At 38.6% G+C, this 16,432-nt stretch overlaps 1 protein-coding gene across 1 annotated transcript in view; it reads right to left on the reverse strand.

Annotated features, from left to right (window-relative positions):
- The window catches only part of LOC139726499 (death-associated protein kinase 1-like), a 164,500-nt gene that overhangs the window by 142,273 nt on the left and 5,795 nt on the right, over positions 1 to 16,432 (reverse strand). The window contains exon 2 of the mRNA XM_071637456.1: positions 766 to 987. Within this exon, the coding sequence (XP_071493557.1) occupies positions 766 to 987 (222 nt within the window). The remainder of the gene's footprint in view (positions 1 to 765; positions 988 to 16,432) is intronic.

Raw genomic sequence — 16,432 nt, forward strand, 5'->3', positions numbered from 1 at the left:
CTAAATTCTGACTACAGACTCATCATCTCAGGATGTTATGAACAGACGCTGCTTCTTGCGGTAAGGCAGGCATTATAGTGCAATTAAGCTTTCCAAAAGGTATAACAGCCATGTAAACAGATTTTCTGCCTAATGTTTAAACTGCAATTTTGTATTGTTTCAAACAGAAGAAAGAGTCAGTTTAACAGTTAAGATGTGCCTGAATGCATACAGTATGAGGTCATCTACATGTATTGTGTGAGATTCCCCAAGATGTTTCAGTGTTACAAGAGTTTGTACCACAGCGTACCTTTAAATGTCTGAATCATCATTCTGAGTACTAGCCAATTTCTGTGGCATGACCCCTCTGCTTCCATCATCTGGCAGGACAGGGATCGATATCTTTAAAACTAATCAAAGGATATATTCAAAGATTTGTCTATAACAGAATCAAAGGAATGCAAGCACTATACACTTTAAAAGAGTACATTAACTCACTATTGTGTGTACATGCACATACAATGTATGTACCATCCTTAATTTGTCTGTACACAATGTGAGGGGATTTTGAGATTATGGTTACAAGGTGCGTTAAATTCCATTTCTATCTTCTAACAGCTACTTAAAAGTCAACAAACAATGCAATCATAACAAAAATACTTTCAAGAACAACAAGTACTATAAATAGGCAATATTGTTTTAAGTGCACAAAACAGCAAATGAAAGCAAAGAAGTAGAACATCATTCAAATACTGGATAAAAATAGTAATGCCACAATTCACTTACAGTTCCAGGATTAGTACCACATCCTTTTGCGTCTCGAAGGCATCATGGAGCGAGATGATGTTATCATGTGACAGCTCCTTTAGGATGTCTACTTCCCTAACGATGTCCTCACGCTTTACCCCTCGCCTACTGGCCGCCGTACGCCGCTTGCGGACAAACTTGCCAGCAAAGTCCCTGCCGGACGATTTCTCTGTCACCCGCTTGACCTCAGAGAACTGACCACTGGATGGGAGGACAGAGAAAACAAGGAAAATACCACATATTAATTAGATGTCCATGGGAAATTTACAAAAGGAACTTAAAGGTCCTGTTTACCTTTGGGAGCAGAGATTTAAGAAATGTTCAAGATACATTGTATCACTTCTGATGCCTATGTGTAGATGAGTTGTATCACAAAACATCCTACCATATTACATTTTTGCAATAAAGTCTAAAATATAGGGATATATCACTATTTTTCTCATTAACCAAAACTGTATACGGTGGAGTCTGAAAATATTTTTATCATAACTATTGCTCAAATTCTGTATATCTAACAATACTTAACATTGACTACGGGTATACTGGTTCAAATTGTTACATTGGTTGTTTCTATCCCTAACTCACATTTTAGAAGTATTTTGAAGTGCTAATGCTGGGTTTTTGTTTCATCTGAAAAAGGTAAATTATGCCTTTAAAGTGAACAAAATATATGTATCATATATCATTTCTGTCTAACAACCAGATGCTAAACCTGTCCATCAATACTCGAGTGCTTTTTTCTACTTTACTCAAGTGGAAACTAAAAATATGCTGAGGAGTCAAAAGAAACTCTCAGAATTAAAGACATAACATTTATCTCTCACAGACACAGTGAACTAAATCATTGCGGATGTGGGCTGGCATCACTATCCAGTTACTGAAGGGGTTGGAAAGTGAGAGCTACATTATCTTATATGTAGTCTAACAGTGCATGAAGAAGTACGGGGAGAATGAACTCAAGACGTTATTGCTTTGTGCTTTCTAATGCTATATTAATTCTTTCACCAGTATTCTTGTCACAATTCTGACCATGATGGTATCCCATTGAGGATCAACTGATTTTGCTTTTTCACACATTTCTTGCAGACACCTGCTCCAATATACATATTAGTGTAGTCAGGACTAGTCTTCAACAGGTTACTGTAAAACATGATATATTCGCGGCATGAATTTTTCGCGAAATGGAGCCGACGGCCTTTTTTGCGGCATGAAATTTTCACGAACTGCCACTGGCATTCAATGCATATAGTGTAGACAAGAACTTTCGCGTGCATTTTAATTTTGTGAATCTTGGCGCTCGCGAAATTCATGAAATTAAAATGCACGCGAACATTCCTTGTTTTACAGTAACCTGTTGAGGACGAGTCCCAAGTTTACTCGGGCAGGGGTCTATGGGAAATGCTTGTTGTAGCGAAATCAGTCCATCCTCAATGGGTTAACGTAAAGCTCAGACATCATGGGGCACCAAGTCATTCCGTAGGTCTACATTTATCTATTACATATACACTGAGTAATCTGGAGGAATGGGTTGCCTCAATCATTACACAACCCTTATCATTTCTAATCTACAGTGCTCATCATACAGGCTAAATTTGCAAAATCACTTTGACACCTGTATCAGCGCCTGCTTAGGCTGGGGCAAAGCATTTTCAGACTATATTGATTTGCTTCTAACCTGTTCTTCATCACAGAGCAAATCATGCACAGCCTCAAAATGTAGATCTTAATTAGCACTTCAACAGCTGCACTTGCTAATAGGGGAAATCAAACATCAGGCAAAGGGTGTGTGCATACACACATCTGGCTGTCTGTGTGTGGGTGTGTGTGTGTGTGTATGTGAGTGCATTTATTGGGTCAATATCACAGGAGGAGGGGATAACACTCAAATTACAATACACCCATAATTTCCACATGACGATACTGTGTTAGCTTTGCTGAATGATGAACAAGTTAATGGGACACTCATGTCTATCGTGTTGAATTTGAGTATTTAACACTTCCTATAAAAGTAATCAAATTTTCACCTTCAAATCATAAATCAGGTACATATACATTGTACTCTTAGTGAGTAGTTAATTCTGATCCTTGTGACTCTATATGCAATCCAGAAGAAACTATTTGATACGACAAAAATGAAGTTCATGCAAGTGCTTTAAACCCACATCCACCAGTGGCGTGTATGCAGTTTGTAAACTGCTGGTGCCAGACGCATTTTCGCGCACATTCACTAAACTGTGCTGTCTCAAATTCAAGGTAATGTCACCAACACTTGAGAAGAAATGGAATATTATTGAAAGAGAATGTAATAGTGCAGAAAGTAATGGTCTTTATCATTAGATGTAAATCAGCATCATATGATGAATTCAATGACATCATATGGCATAAATATGTATGGTTGAATTAATACATTAATAAATAATCATATCAGTTAAATTCAAACACAACCACTCATTAAAAAAATATTCAGTCTTTACACAGGAAAATTATCAATTTTGAAATCTTCTAGCTTAAAATGGTATATAACTCATAGGGTAAAATTCTCATAAAGATGAAGAAATGTTGAATGAAAACTGATAGGTAGCTGTGGAAATGCAACTTACACAACATGAGATTGAGATTATAATAATATTGAATGAGCTATGATCAATATCATATCGCCATCTCTTGAAGAGACCCTGTAGAGAACTTACTATTTTGCTCACATGCCATGATCAGCTTCTTCTTTTAATTCTACACACAAAGAGTTTAATAAACATAAAGTCTAGCCATAAAATTAATTTTAAAAGAGTCTTTGGTTACATGTACCTTATATGTATGTTCACATATTCTTTGGCAGAATCAAGCCATCAAACAGAGAATATTGGACTAAACCACATCTAAAGCATAAATTTCCACTAGCCATGCAAGTACATGTACCATCAGAGTCATATAGCCGCAACATCTCTATTGATACAAACAGCACCCACTTTCAAAGCAAATACCATTTTCAATATTTGTCCAATTTAATGTCCACCTCCCCCCTCCCCTCACATATTACAAAAATCCCTGCAATATTGGCTTTGTTTCACTGCACTGTAACAAGACTGCTTTCCTTGTGTGCTACGATGTACATGTAACATACGAAGGGTTTGTTTGCAAAAACCGATAAGTCCATTTTTGAAGATTTTGAAGTACGATCTCTGTCATAAAGTATAAATAATACCTTTTAAATGATATATTGGTCACTACATATAAAGGTATATTTTTCAAGTTATGGTCAAAAGAAGCAAACATTTTCTTACTATTCTCTTTATCTTTCTTGACCTTTAATCGCAAATATCTCCATTTGGCAAATATGGACTTATCGGTTTTTGCAAACAAACTCTTCAGAGCTGAGAAGAATTGTAGAAAGTTTCTTTCATATAGTGTATATCCACTGACACACATAAGTACCGTACCTACAGTCTATTCAGCCCAGTGGCTCTGTTTGTCCTCAGGTTTGTTGTGAAGGGCTGATGATCATGATACTTGTGCATTTTGCAACATTGTGTCTATGTTTTTCTCCACAATTATTCAATGGACACATCTCCAGGCTTGCACTTACTGCATTCTGCTACCATGAGCCATAGCTCACCAGCAAATTGCTCATTCTTCACAAACTTGCACAGACTGATTGAAAGGGGACACCACACAAGACTGCAGTTTGAAATGACCTTCAAAGATAGGGGATTCGATTTGAAAATAGATCTTAGATTGAATACTGCAGCAAAGGATACTTTCTTTGTGGAAAACATATACCATTCTAGTGAAAGCAGCTTCTAAATCATGCAGCTTTCACTATGTAACTAGCCTTAGTTCAAGACCGTGAGGATTTTTTCCCCCAAGGAAGAAATGCCTGAGAAGTCAGACTATGTGATGACAGCTAGAAGCAAAGTGCGCCAGCACAAAGGAGCGAGATTATATTACCTCCCCATCCCTTCCTGAAGGGTGCAGAAATTGGCAATCGATATCAGACGCACCATCTCGATTCTAGCTCATTGTGGAGCTCAGCAAACTCCAGCACTTGTCAGTGAGGTAGATCTGGCTCACCTCTAACCAAACTGTCACAGGTAAGAAAGCATGTTAAGATCAGGGGGGTGTTTCATCAACATTTGTCAGTGCTGACAATCACCATAGTAACAGTCAGTGACCAGAGCATCTCATCCAATCAAAACCAAGAATTTTGCTGAAATTGTCAGCGCTGACAAATGTTGATGAAACACCCCCCTGGGGTGTAAAAAGTGTACCAGTACTTACAACTGTACTGCAACCCAGTTGCATCCATTCATACCCTCTTTAATACAACAAAGGCAATACAATCACATCTCATCTATGGACAGATTTTTTTCTTTGATACTAAAGAGGTTAAGAATGTAAGTCTATGCCGGAGGGGGGGGGGGGGGGGGGGGTGTCTTTCTGTCAGTGCGCCCTCACTTGTAATCTGACCACAGCCTGCCAAATTGCCTTTGTGATCAGGCATCACTAATCGACCGAGAAATCTCACGATTCATATCTTCTCTGAAGATTAACCTAGTTTTCTGGACTGCATCAGAATATTCCTAGCTCATTAAGATCATCTGGTTACCACAAATGAATGAACAGAGGCTTTTGATAGCATACTGTGATAATTCAAACAATGATTTGAAAAGAAGTATCTTTTCACCACTTTCTTTCAACCTCAAGTCTATACAGCCCAGTTGTACACTGCCATATCACTGTATCTAATCACTTTGACTTTAAGAAAGACAGTAAGATGTGTTTTATACACACATTCATAAAAGTCTCAACAGGAAATAACAAATGCTTGGACAAAAATATGATCACTTTTAACTGTAAAATTATTCTATTCTCTTTTTCTCTAGATCTATTTTTACCCAATCCCCAATTTGGAGCAAAGCTCAGAAGTATAAGCCTCCTTAAGCATCACTTCTAAACATTTCACAGATCCTTCTTGACGATATCTATTATAAATAGCATTTATTTTTGAGAAATTAAAAGTCACCACAATCATGCCGACTGTGGGTAGTCTGACCAACCTGAGGATTGGACTCAGTTCCGTAATGAGTACCTTTGGGCTTCAAGTATTTTTATCTCAATATGAAGCCAAATGTGACCCGCGACAACGGTTTCAGGCAAAAGTCGCAAGAGCAAATTTCCTCCTAGGCGGGGTACAAAGATCTTTACCATTATATTTGTCGATTTGGGTTTTTTGCAGAAATCGAATCTTTGATATGTTTTCTACATCTACACTATTAAAATTTCATAGCATAAGACTACGTTTTTCCTATCGAAAATGGAATTTTAAGCACCCTATGTTGGATCGCACTCGTCAGTTTCGAGCTTCTTTCGAACGCCGCGCCAATATCCCCAGCGTTGCTACGGCGCAAGGTCTCGCATGCGATTGGCTGGTGAGTCGCACACATTTACATAATTCGGCTTTCGGAGACACCAGTTGCAGCGTTTGGGGAATGCTTTGTCCACGCGTGGATGATTACATGCTCCATTGTTCCTGCTATAGTAGTTTATACGCTGTAGTGCGTGCTCTTCGTTTGGCTTTCTATCCAAACTATTCTACCGCAATGTTCGACAACGGAAGTGAAACAAATATCATTTAGCACGACATAATCGTGTGAAAAGAAAAAAACAATAGTCTACTTGTACATGTAGTAAAAATTATGACAGCAGAAGGTAGATGAGAGGAAAGGAGAGGTCACATGAAACCAGTTATACACAAATATATTCAAATACTACACATCAAGATCGCACGAAACTAACGAGTCGTGTATGTTTGTTTGTTTTAATTAACACCACCGAACAAAGCAACATATGCACGGCTTGTAAAAGCAAAACAAACAGGAAGCGTGACCTTTGCCAGCACAGGCATTTTTCTGCCTACAAAAGGGTCTCCAATGATAAAGTCAAATCAACAACAATGAAAACGCGATTTGTAAATGTGTGGATTCGCCACTCGCTCCTGTTACATGCACATGGTCATGGCGTGTGGATGCCATTGCGTAATGCGTGCATCCATACACATGTACACCATACGTGCAATTATCGTATCCGCCATCTTGAAAGACGTAATGCTAAAACAAACCCGAGCGAACCGCATTGTTTTTCGGCTCCATAAGCTGAGCTCCTAGGAAGGGTGCCCGGGAAATTTGACTCTCTCAGTGAGCCAATCAGAAGGCGATGTGGTTGCTAGAGGCGGAGCTTAACATCGATTGGCACCATCGTACGGATGGGTGATTCTCACCTCGCATCGCCGCTCGGACATTGTCTTTGAGAAAGAGGTGAATCTTCAAAGCCCGTTTTCTCGCAATTTTGTCAGGCTAACAACTTAAAAAGTGCATTTCATTTCGCTTTCCATGCCCACTTATGGTGCCAAAGAATGCAAGTGTTTTATATCAATGCAAAGCTTAGGAAATGGGCAATGTGATTCAGTGAAAAAATGAATTTTCAAAATGCCCGACTTTTGCCTGAAACCGTTGTCGCCGGTCACAAATGTCCCCACTAACTATCTCAGCATGAAGCCAAAACGTCCCCACTTACACTTCAACATCAGCAGTAGATAGCACACTATACTTGGTGTGGTCATTAGTATCTTCTTGAAAACTCAGACACCTCAGAATCCATGGTAACTTAAAAAATTGATGCAGCTGTTGCATGTAGAAAAAGTTTCACATACAGTACATGTACACAAAATTGGTCCCTGAAATCTTGCCTCCACTGATTCAACATTTGTGCGATCTCAATGACAACTTCATCTTATTGACTTGGACTCCACTGCAGGAAAGAATTGCATACCGTACAGTCAGTATATCCAAGGATTTGGTCTACCATATGGGCATGCAAGAGCTGAACTGAGTAAACTTCAGCCTGTTCACAATTCAACCTCAACATTTGACGTAATCCTGGCATCTTACCAACAGATGTCAAGAAGGTGCGGAATTATCTACAAAATTGTACATGTACAACATATACAGGTGTCATCTCAAGGCACAGGCAGGTGTTCTACTCACAAGAAATGAGAACTGAACAAGTGTGAGTGCCACAGGGTGTAGTCTGACTCATGACATGAACGAGATAGCTTAGGTTTATCTCTGGTTTCATGAGGATGATCTTGCAAGTCCAGCATGTTCCCTGAATTCTAATCTCTTTCTCTCCTTCAGACTTGACACCAGTGACATTCACATTGTCATGATTCTACGACTTATGGTGCATCTACACTAGGGCACATTGTTAACAAACAACATGCTACATTTGTTGATGAAATCCAGGAGTGTATTGCACTGCATGCAACGAGTCCCATTTGAAGTACACAAGGTACTGGAACATCAAGCATTTGCACTCATTAAATTTGTCAATTTACCTGAAGTCTGTAATTCAGCACTCACAGAGGTCAGTTTTGACATGGGTTCATCATAATCATGCAATAACAATGGGGGATGACTTTTTTCATTGAGATACAAGACTAGTGTTCTGAATAAACCCAAAGACTCCTTAATGCTCCATAGTGCTTAGAGAGCTTCAGAAGCGGTACGAAGTACACACTGTCCATTATACAGTGTATACAGTTGTACTATACAGTTACTGTATGTTCTGGACAATTCCCTGCCTTGTTAAAGATATGCCTCTCTTAGCCACTTTATGTGTGTGGTTTGGGTGATCAGTAACTCTCCATGCAGTTACTATAGAGTAGCTCTGTGGACTCTCCATGCTGTATAATATGAACAAACTTGGAGCTGCAATAAGTTGAAGCACTTCAGGAGCTCTCCTGTGCCAACTTTGTGTATAAAAGGGGTATCAGTTTAGTAAATATGGGTAGGCCTGTCCCCCTGTTCAGACGCAAGCCAGTTTATACCAAAACTTGATAAAGAAACGACGTATATAAAAGAATGATCGTATAGCCGACAGACTGTTCAGACGCTAATCTCGACCGTTCTGGAAAATGTCGTACAGATTTGCAGTTTCCCACTGCGCATGTTGTTATGGTCACGAGTGACAACTATGGGGTCACCATTCGTGTGTGCTCCCATTAAGCCCAGTTATACCGTTCTATGGTCGCTATACTTTCAGACGCACAATGGACACGATGGATATTGCTGATTCGTTATCAAGTTCTAGTTCGAAACGATGCTCTGACCGTCGTTTCGTTTAATGTCATTTCGTTCAGCATTCAGATTATATAAATTCATCGTATAGCTATACAATTTTGGTACAGCTTACCGCATTCTAGTATAATTTTTTTTTTTTGCATCCGAACACCCTGTTGTACATGGCGCCATGAAACATTCAGACAGCCTTTTGATGAACTCTCCATTCACCTTACATCTTGGGTTCAACTCTGAGCTACATTGTCTATGGCAAATGGACCAAAACTGATGAACTCAAATTAAACCTGGGAACAAGACGGGGAAGCACATCACACAAATAAATACCACCCTCCCCCCCCCCCCCCAAAAAAAAAAACCTTTGTCTTTTCTTTGTGCTCAGCCTGGCACATACAAGTGAGATCAACCAATCACATTTCTTTTGTGTTTAGCTCAACACGCCACACAATTATAAACACCATTCATTTTGAGACAAAAATATTAAAGGATGTGATCCTCTATCACAGCTGATTTTAACCTGGTGATGGCAGAATTTGTCTGACCTTGTTTAGGCCAAAGCAGTATTTTTTCAGACAAGACATTTGAGGAATTATAATTGATTTAATTTGTTTGATATCCATACTATGTACATACAATTATTGTATGTACATGTACACTTTGTCCTGGCAATACAGAAGTAATATTACAATGCCAATTCATTTTTAACATTGCCGAGAAAGACTGTACACTGTAGTTTACCACATGTATGTACATTGTACATAGTATAAATTGTTGTACTTGAATAAAGCCACCTTAACAGCTGTGTCCAATAACATGATTTGGTATGTTAATCTGCATATTTACAATGTAGCAGAGATCTTTCTCACTGAGGAAAATACAGATGCATCTGAAAATGAAGAGAATTAAATGACTAAATCAAATTTCAACACTAGCATTCATCCCAAAATAAATGGATTGGAAGCGAGGCTTTCCAACTTTCCTTTATTAGACAATGGCATTGTAAAATGGCTGACGTCCGTGCTGACTATCTGTCTGGGCAATGTTTGCTCTCGTCCCACTCCCCAACATTCCCACTACCGTCATCTGTCACATGGTCCGAGTATTGGCACAACCCATGAGTCACGGAAGCGCACCCCGATTACCTTCCTCTCACATCCATGCCTTCATCATAAATCTATCACTCTTATCTGGGTTTGGATAGCTCTTCATTTTGCATTGCGATTACATTAGGTAAACCACTGATGACCGTAAAACACCTACATGTACCTGTCACAACCTAAACATTACCTCCCCCCCCCCCCAAAAAAAAAAAAGAAAAAAAAAAGAGAGAGAAATGTGTAGATCCAGACCATACATAAAGTAGTTCTAAATATCTTTTTCATGTATATCCGTAACTACATGCAAGGAAAAGTATTGCCCCCTTACAAACTGTAGGTTTGGTTTACTGAATGAGATATTAATCAGCCAAATTATGAGCCCTTCCATGTTTTATCAAATGCATGGTATACATCAATGTGGCAATGGTAATGGTACAAATGTTAGCGATGAAAACTACATGACTAAATGTTTTGTCGGTTTTTATCAAAATGTGGTGACTTATGTATTCGCACATGCTACATGTACATGTAAGTAAAAAAGGAAATTTTTCATATTTCATTTTCATATTTCCAGCAAATGAAAGAGCACTTGACTTTAAAACCTCTTTCAGAAAGCAAGACATAACATTGCCCTTTACATACTATGTAATAATGTCAATGAAAAGTCAAGGGAATATGTACAGTTTTTCTTCTTTTTTTTTAATGAAGTTGCGTAGAATTCCCCTTAAATAGTTCAATATATCTTTGTACATACAGGCTGTACAGTACAAATACATGACATCACAAACTGCAGTGGTCTTCTCATCCAGTGATGGCTGCACAGAAACTATAAAAATTAATAACTTTTGAATGGATCGTCCGATTTTCCTCAAACATTCACTAATCACAATGTGTTCTAGTACTTCTACTATACATTGTACGTATAACTATTGCTGCTTTCATTCAATCTACACATCATATGTACTTACAATGTACACACTCGTAGGTGAATTTGTCCTTTAACCCACTGAAGACAAGTCCCAAGTATACTCGGGCAAGTGTCTATGGGAAATGCGTGTTGTATAGAACTGTAGCACATATTACAAGTGTATGTCATCAGCTTTAATCGCAACAACAACAACAAAAATTAACATATCATCACCTCTCACAGTACCAGCATCGTCACCTCAGTTACCAGTGTAACCTGTGATATTATCAGCATTATTATCAAAACCTGATTAAATTACTATCATCACTGTTATCATCACCATGACTAATCCACGACCCTGATCATGATCATTTTCACTGCTTGTTGATACTACAATCAACATCCATCATTATCATCAGCATACATCTGTAACTAGACGACCATTGTGACAATCATTGCCAGATCCCATTCATCACTGCCAACAACTCAGCTACCATGGTAACTAGCATCATTATTATTAGTGTCACTACTGCTACCACTGTACCACCACTACCATTACGGTTATCATCATCTCTGTTACCATGGCCATCATCACCAGTGTCACCATGACAATCATCATTTACAGTAGGAACATCACCACTATCACCTTAGTTACCATAACTGCATCAGCAGCATCAGCGACACATCATTACCAACATTACTACTCAAAGAAACATCACCATCAATTATCATCTGGTGTCATCTTTTCGCTGATTTTGTCTCTTTTCAATTTGTTACTGAAAAAATAAATTCTGAAATGGAGTCTCAGGACTACAATTTTGTATTGTTCATCACTTGGATTAGCTTTGCCTGTAAACAAGCTTCTCCCATTTGGTTCCACTGAAATCTTCTTGTGTACGCGTGTATATGTGTAGAATTTTATGATGAAGGGGCTACATGTACCTGGTAAACTTCCCTGCAACATCAAGCTCACGGGGATGCTTTCCATCATCATGCTGTGCAATATTTCATTTTCTGCTAGATTGGTGCCGGTGATGATGAGAATTTTTCCTTTGCAGTCTCCCATCCGTTGGGAGAGGCAACTGCATCTGTGCGACGTACTGATTGCCATTAAGCAACTCGCTCCCGGCGGCTCACTTTATGAGCCTGGTCGTCTCGCTCCGCTCCGCGGCTAGTGATAGTCTTAGTCATAGAAAGGAGCCTCATAAAACAAGTGGATGATACATTAGGTTTTTATGAGCCGGCACTTGCCTACGTGCCTAACATATAGCGAGCTCAGCTTGGCATATATTTCCATGACTAACTCTCTTCATAAAATTATGAAATATGACTGCAACTCGTTCCCCACTCCCATAATGATTTACACAGCACACATAAAATTACCTGTTTGATCTCAACACTTTCGATGTTTTACAATGTTATAATTCTTTCTTTTTCAGTGGGTGATAAAAGTTAATAATGAGATGGTGTGTATAAAACATAAATTTTATGAGTATCGTTCTACCACACACGCATCACCTATGAATATCAATATTCAAATGTACCAGAACACATCTCTACAAAGAATTCAGTGGCTACAATCTAAATTACATTTACAATGAAAGTTCCACAAACTACAAGAAGCAAATGGTTTTGTATTACAAGCAGCTCCTCTTTCGTTCAAATTGTCAATGTTTGCATCCAATGTATTTTTCTTCCACAATTCCACTGGTATTCAGTGACATTTTACCAAACTTTAATCTTTCCCACGAGTGACCCCAACTCTCCCTTCAATCCCCCCCCCCCAAAAAAAAAAAAAAAAATAATACTAAGATAGAGCAATTCCCTTGCCTATAAAAAAAAAAAAAATCATAAACACAAATAAGTATCAAACAAACTTGACAGTTGTCAATTCGCATTATATATTGTAAACACAAATAACACTTGTCAATTAGCATGATGCATGTTGTACTGTGTACATGAGTGTGTGCATGTGTATAGATCTCAGTTGAGAAATACACTGGAGAGCCCTTTTCTGCACCTCCTGTTTCACCCATGCAAAATGAAGGAAGGGCTGGGTATAAAACCATCAACATCACAACATCTTCGTGGTTAAAAAAGAACGGTCTGAGAGAGTGTAATGACAAACATACTCATCCTCCCAGTAAAGAGCCAAGAGCATTCTCTGGTTACTCGGCTCAGCATCAACCGTCTTCTTCACGAAAAAAAGAAAACAAAATTCAAACTGAATCAACAACAGGAGACGAAGAGGCCCATTAAGTCGGGAGAACACGGCGGCATGGTTGTCGAAGTCGATGCTGGCTGTAGTGTTAAGAACTAATGCTGTGTATATTGCATATTACATGTATGCGGGGGAAAGGGGCACAGGAGGTGCAAAGCTGCCACTGGAGAAAAGCTCTGTCATGTTCGCAGAGAAGGAGAATTTTATAGTCACTCACTAATGGTATAAAGAATATAAACAGATCTACATTGGAATCCCACAACTCCATGGAGATGTAAATAATAAATAACAATTAGTAATAGTAATCAATAAATGAGGGATACAAGGTATAAAATGTTGCTCTATGTCTTTTAGTAGTTTCCGAAAACCAATACAATGCATATTTTCCTTTCAGCTGACAGTACTGTGAATTATCAAAGGAATAGATCTTCCACGCTCTGAATTGACCTTTGCAGAATTTATCAGATTTTCATCTCTACAAACAAACACACACACACACACACACACACACACAAACACACAAACACACACACACACAGAGGCACACAACTCATGTGAGATGTATAATGAGCAATTTTACAGCGTATGTTGCAGTCAGCCAATGAATATGCACGCTTGATTTAAAGGCATAATTTACCATTTGCAGAAGAAACAAAAACCCAGCATTAGTGCTTTAAAATTGTTCTAAAATGTGAGTTGGGGTGTAAAAAACCAATGAAAAAATGTAAACAATACTTATAATAAGAATGTTTACAGACTAAACGATCTATTGTACAGTTACAGTCTAATGAGAAAAATACTGATCTACAACATATCTCCTTATATTTCAGGCTTTATTGCAAAAATAAAATACGGTAGGATGTTTTGTGATACAACATATCTACATGTATGCATCAAGTAATATTTTGAACATTTTTTAATACGCCATTCCACACTGAATTCTGAAATCTGTTCAAGCCACCAGGTTCCCATATGAAATGGGTTAAAATAACTGCTCCCAAAGGTAATGAGATTTTAAATAATTCTGAACATATATACAATGTACACTGGTACATTCTGACACAAATAACAAGCCTGTCTGGACATTTAGATGGACTATCCACACAATTTACGTGCTGTAAATGCAGTGTTATTCTGTGGCATAACTTTGATGACTATCATAACGTGGTTTACGAGAGGTTCTCCACTCACAAATTTGCAGTTTGACAAGGCAGTCGAATCTGTTCCACCAGATGACAAATAACTTCCCAATTCGGCCTAATTCATACATAATGCTCATGTTGGGGTGTGTGTGTGTGTGTGCGTGTGTGTGTGTGTGCATACTGTATGTACTGTGCATTGTGTGAAATACTGGACCTCCCCCCCCCCCCCCCCCCCCCAATTTAAAAAAATAAATGTTGAGGCATGAAATACATACATGTGTATAATGTATTTTTTGCATAATACTTATTTTATAGATATCCCCAATACAATTTCCTGACTCTTTGATCATAAATTCCCAATATCTGCACAATTGATGTTAAAATTGGTTCAAATATCATACAGTGGAATGTGGATAAAATAATGATGAACCTCTTCAGAGACCTGGTACCTTGAATCAGTGGTTGATATTGTTGCTATTTTTTTCTCTCTCTCTTTTTAGGTCAAGTTTTCAACAGGACCTGGGGCAGTAGCCTAGTTAGCAATAGCATAGATTCCAACAAACTTTATATCCACACAGTGCTCAACTGTACTTCTTTCAAAAGTTGCACCCACACACAAGGTGGTTCTTTGAAACCAATGAAGCGTAAGAAGAATAAGCCATGGGCTCTATTCTGCACCAAATAAAAAGCTCAGAAGGTCACTTACACAATGGGTAAAGAAAATGCAGGACTTTTATTTGCCTAACGACACTGTCAAAAGGGGGAAAAAAAAAGCAAGAGAGAGAGAGAGGCCTCTGTCTGTGTATAAACTGGATACAAGTAGTACCTGCCGCACAAAATACTGTTCAAGAAAAACAAATCTTTAACTGAGAAATGTATGTAGCATTGTGATGTATCTCATCTTCAGGATACCCGGTATTTTTGACCCTACTTTCCAGTGCAACCCATAATTGGTTCGAACCCAGTGCAGGTATGCATACCCACAATCTTTTATCACAGCTACTGTACTACTAAATCACTGAATAATTTGCATACAAGCTGTATGTTGAAGGCAATTTATTGCAACTGATTGACAAATTGTCCAACATTGACACATAAATAAGCACTGAATTAATCAGTGTTTCAGTAAGGCTGCGTTCACATAGAAGTATACTATTCGGGTATTTGGGGCTCGTTTTCAAGGGCACGCGAATAGCTTGAATCGAACGATAGGATTTCCTCACACCGGTTCACATCTAGGAGGGCACTATTCGAAAGTACCGAATAGCTGCAAATAGTATAGCAAAGTGGGAATCCAGCTTGTTCGATTTTCTTGCAGCGTATACCGTCTCTCGTTTATGAAATAATGACAATTTTGGTCTGGATTTGCCCTTTAGCAAAAATAAGCATGTAGACTGACATTCTGATGCAGTTTAGAAATTGTTAATAAGATTTGCTGGGATGTAGGAGGAAGAAATCCTCACTGCATGGGATGGCGAGTTGATGGTGCGGGTGATGGTGTACTCGGTGCCCGAATAGCGAATAGCGAATAGCGAATACCGAATACTTCTATGTGAATGCAGCCTAATAGTCATGACATCAAGTGTAAGAAATCATGGGCATACCATACTCGAGCAGGATTAGAACCTATGACCTCCTGCTCTTCAAACAGGTGTCTTAAATCCTCTAGAACTCTGAGCTTCCACCCAATAGCCAGAGCAAGTTCAGCATGTACTGCTTGCTTCCACCAATTCAAAAGGCAATTTGTCAATCAGTTGCAACCTATTTCAAGTACTGACTACACTGTAGGACCAGGGAGGTTCAAACCTCCCTGGTAGGACACTTCTGCCACTAGAATCATAAAAAACTGTGATCAGTTAATTCCTCTATCTGTTCATAACATTGTTCTTGCCGGTCAACTTGGACTACATGTATAACTGTCAGGCAAAGATAATGATCTATAGGCACTTACCTAGACGATAACACTGTGGAGACCTGGCCCTACAAATTTGTACATGTACACTGTAATGTCCATTATGTGAGTGCATATTCGAGTAATACCCTGTCACAAGAATTTAAGACAGCAAGAGACATTTCATCTATTTAAAAAAATTTGACCTATTCAACAATCAACAGAAGTTATCACTGCCTTCTTCTGCTCCATACTG

Source organism: Diadema antillarum, unplaced genomic scaffold (assembly GCF_040938485.1).
Source record: "Diadema antillarum isolate AM-2024a unplaced genomic scaffold, OU_Dant_1.0 seq00000085_RagTag, whole genome shotgun sequence".
NCBI lineage: Eukaryota > Metazoa > Echinodermata > Echinoidea > Diadematoida > Diadematidae > Diadema > Diadema antillarum.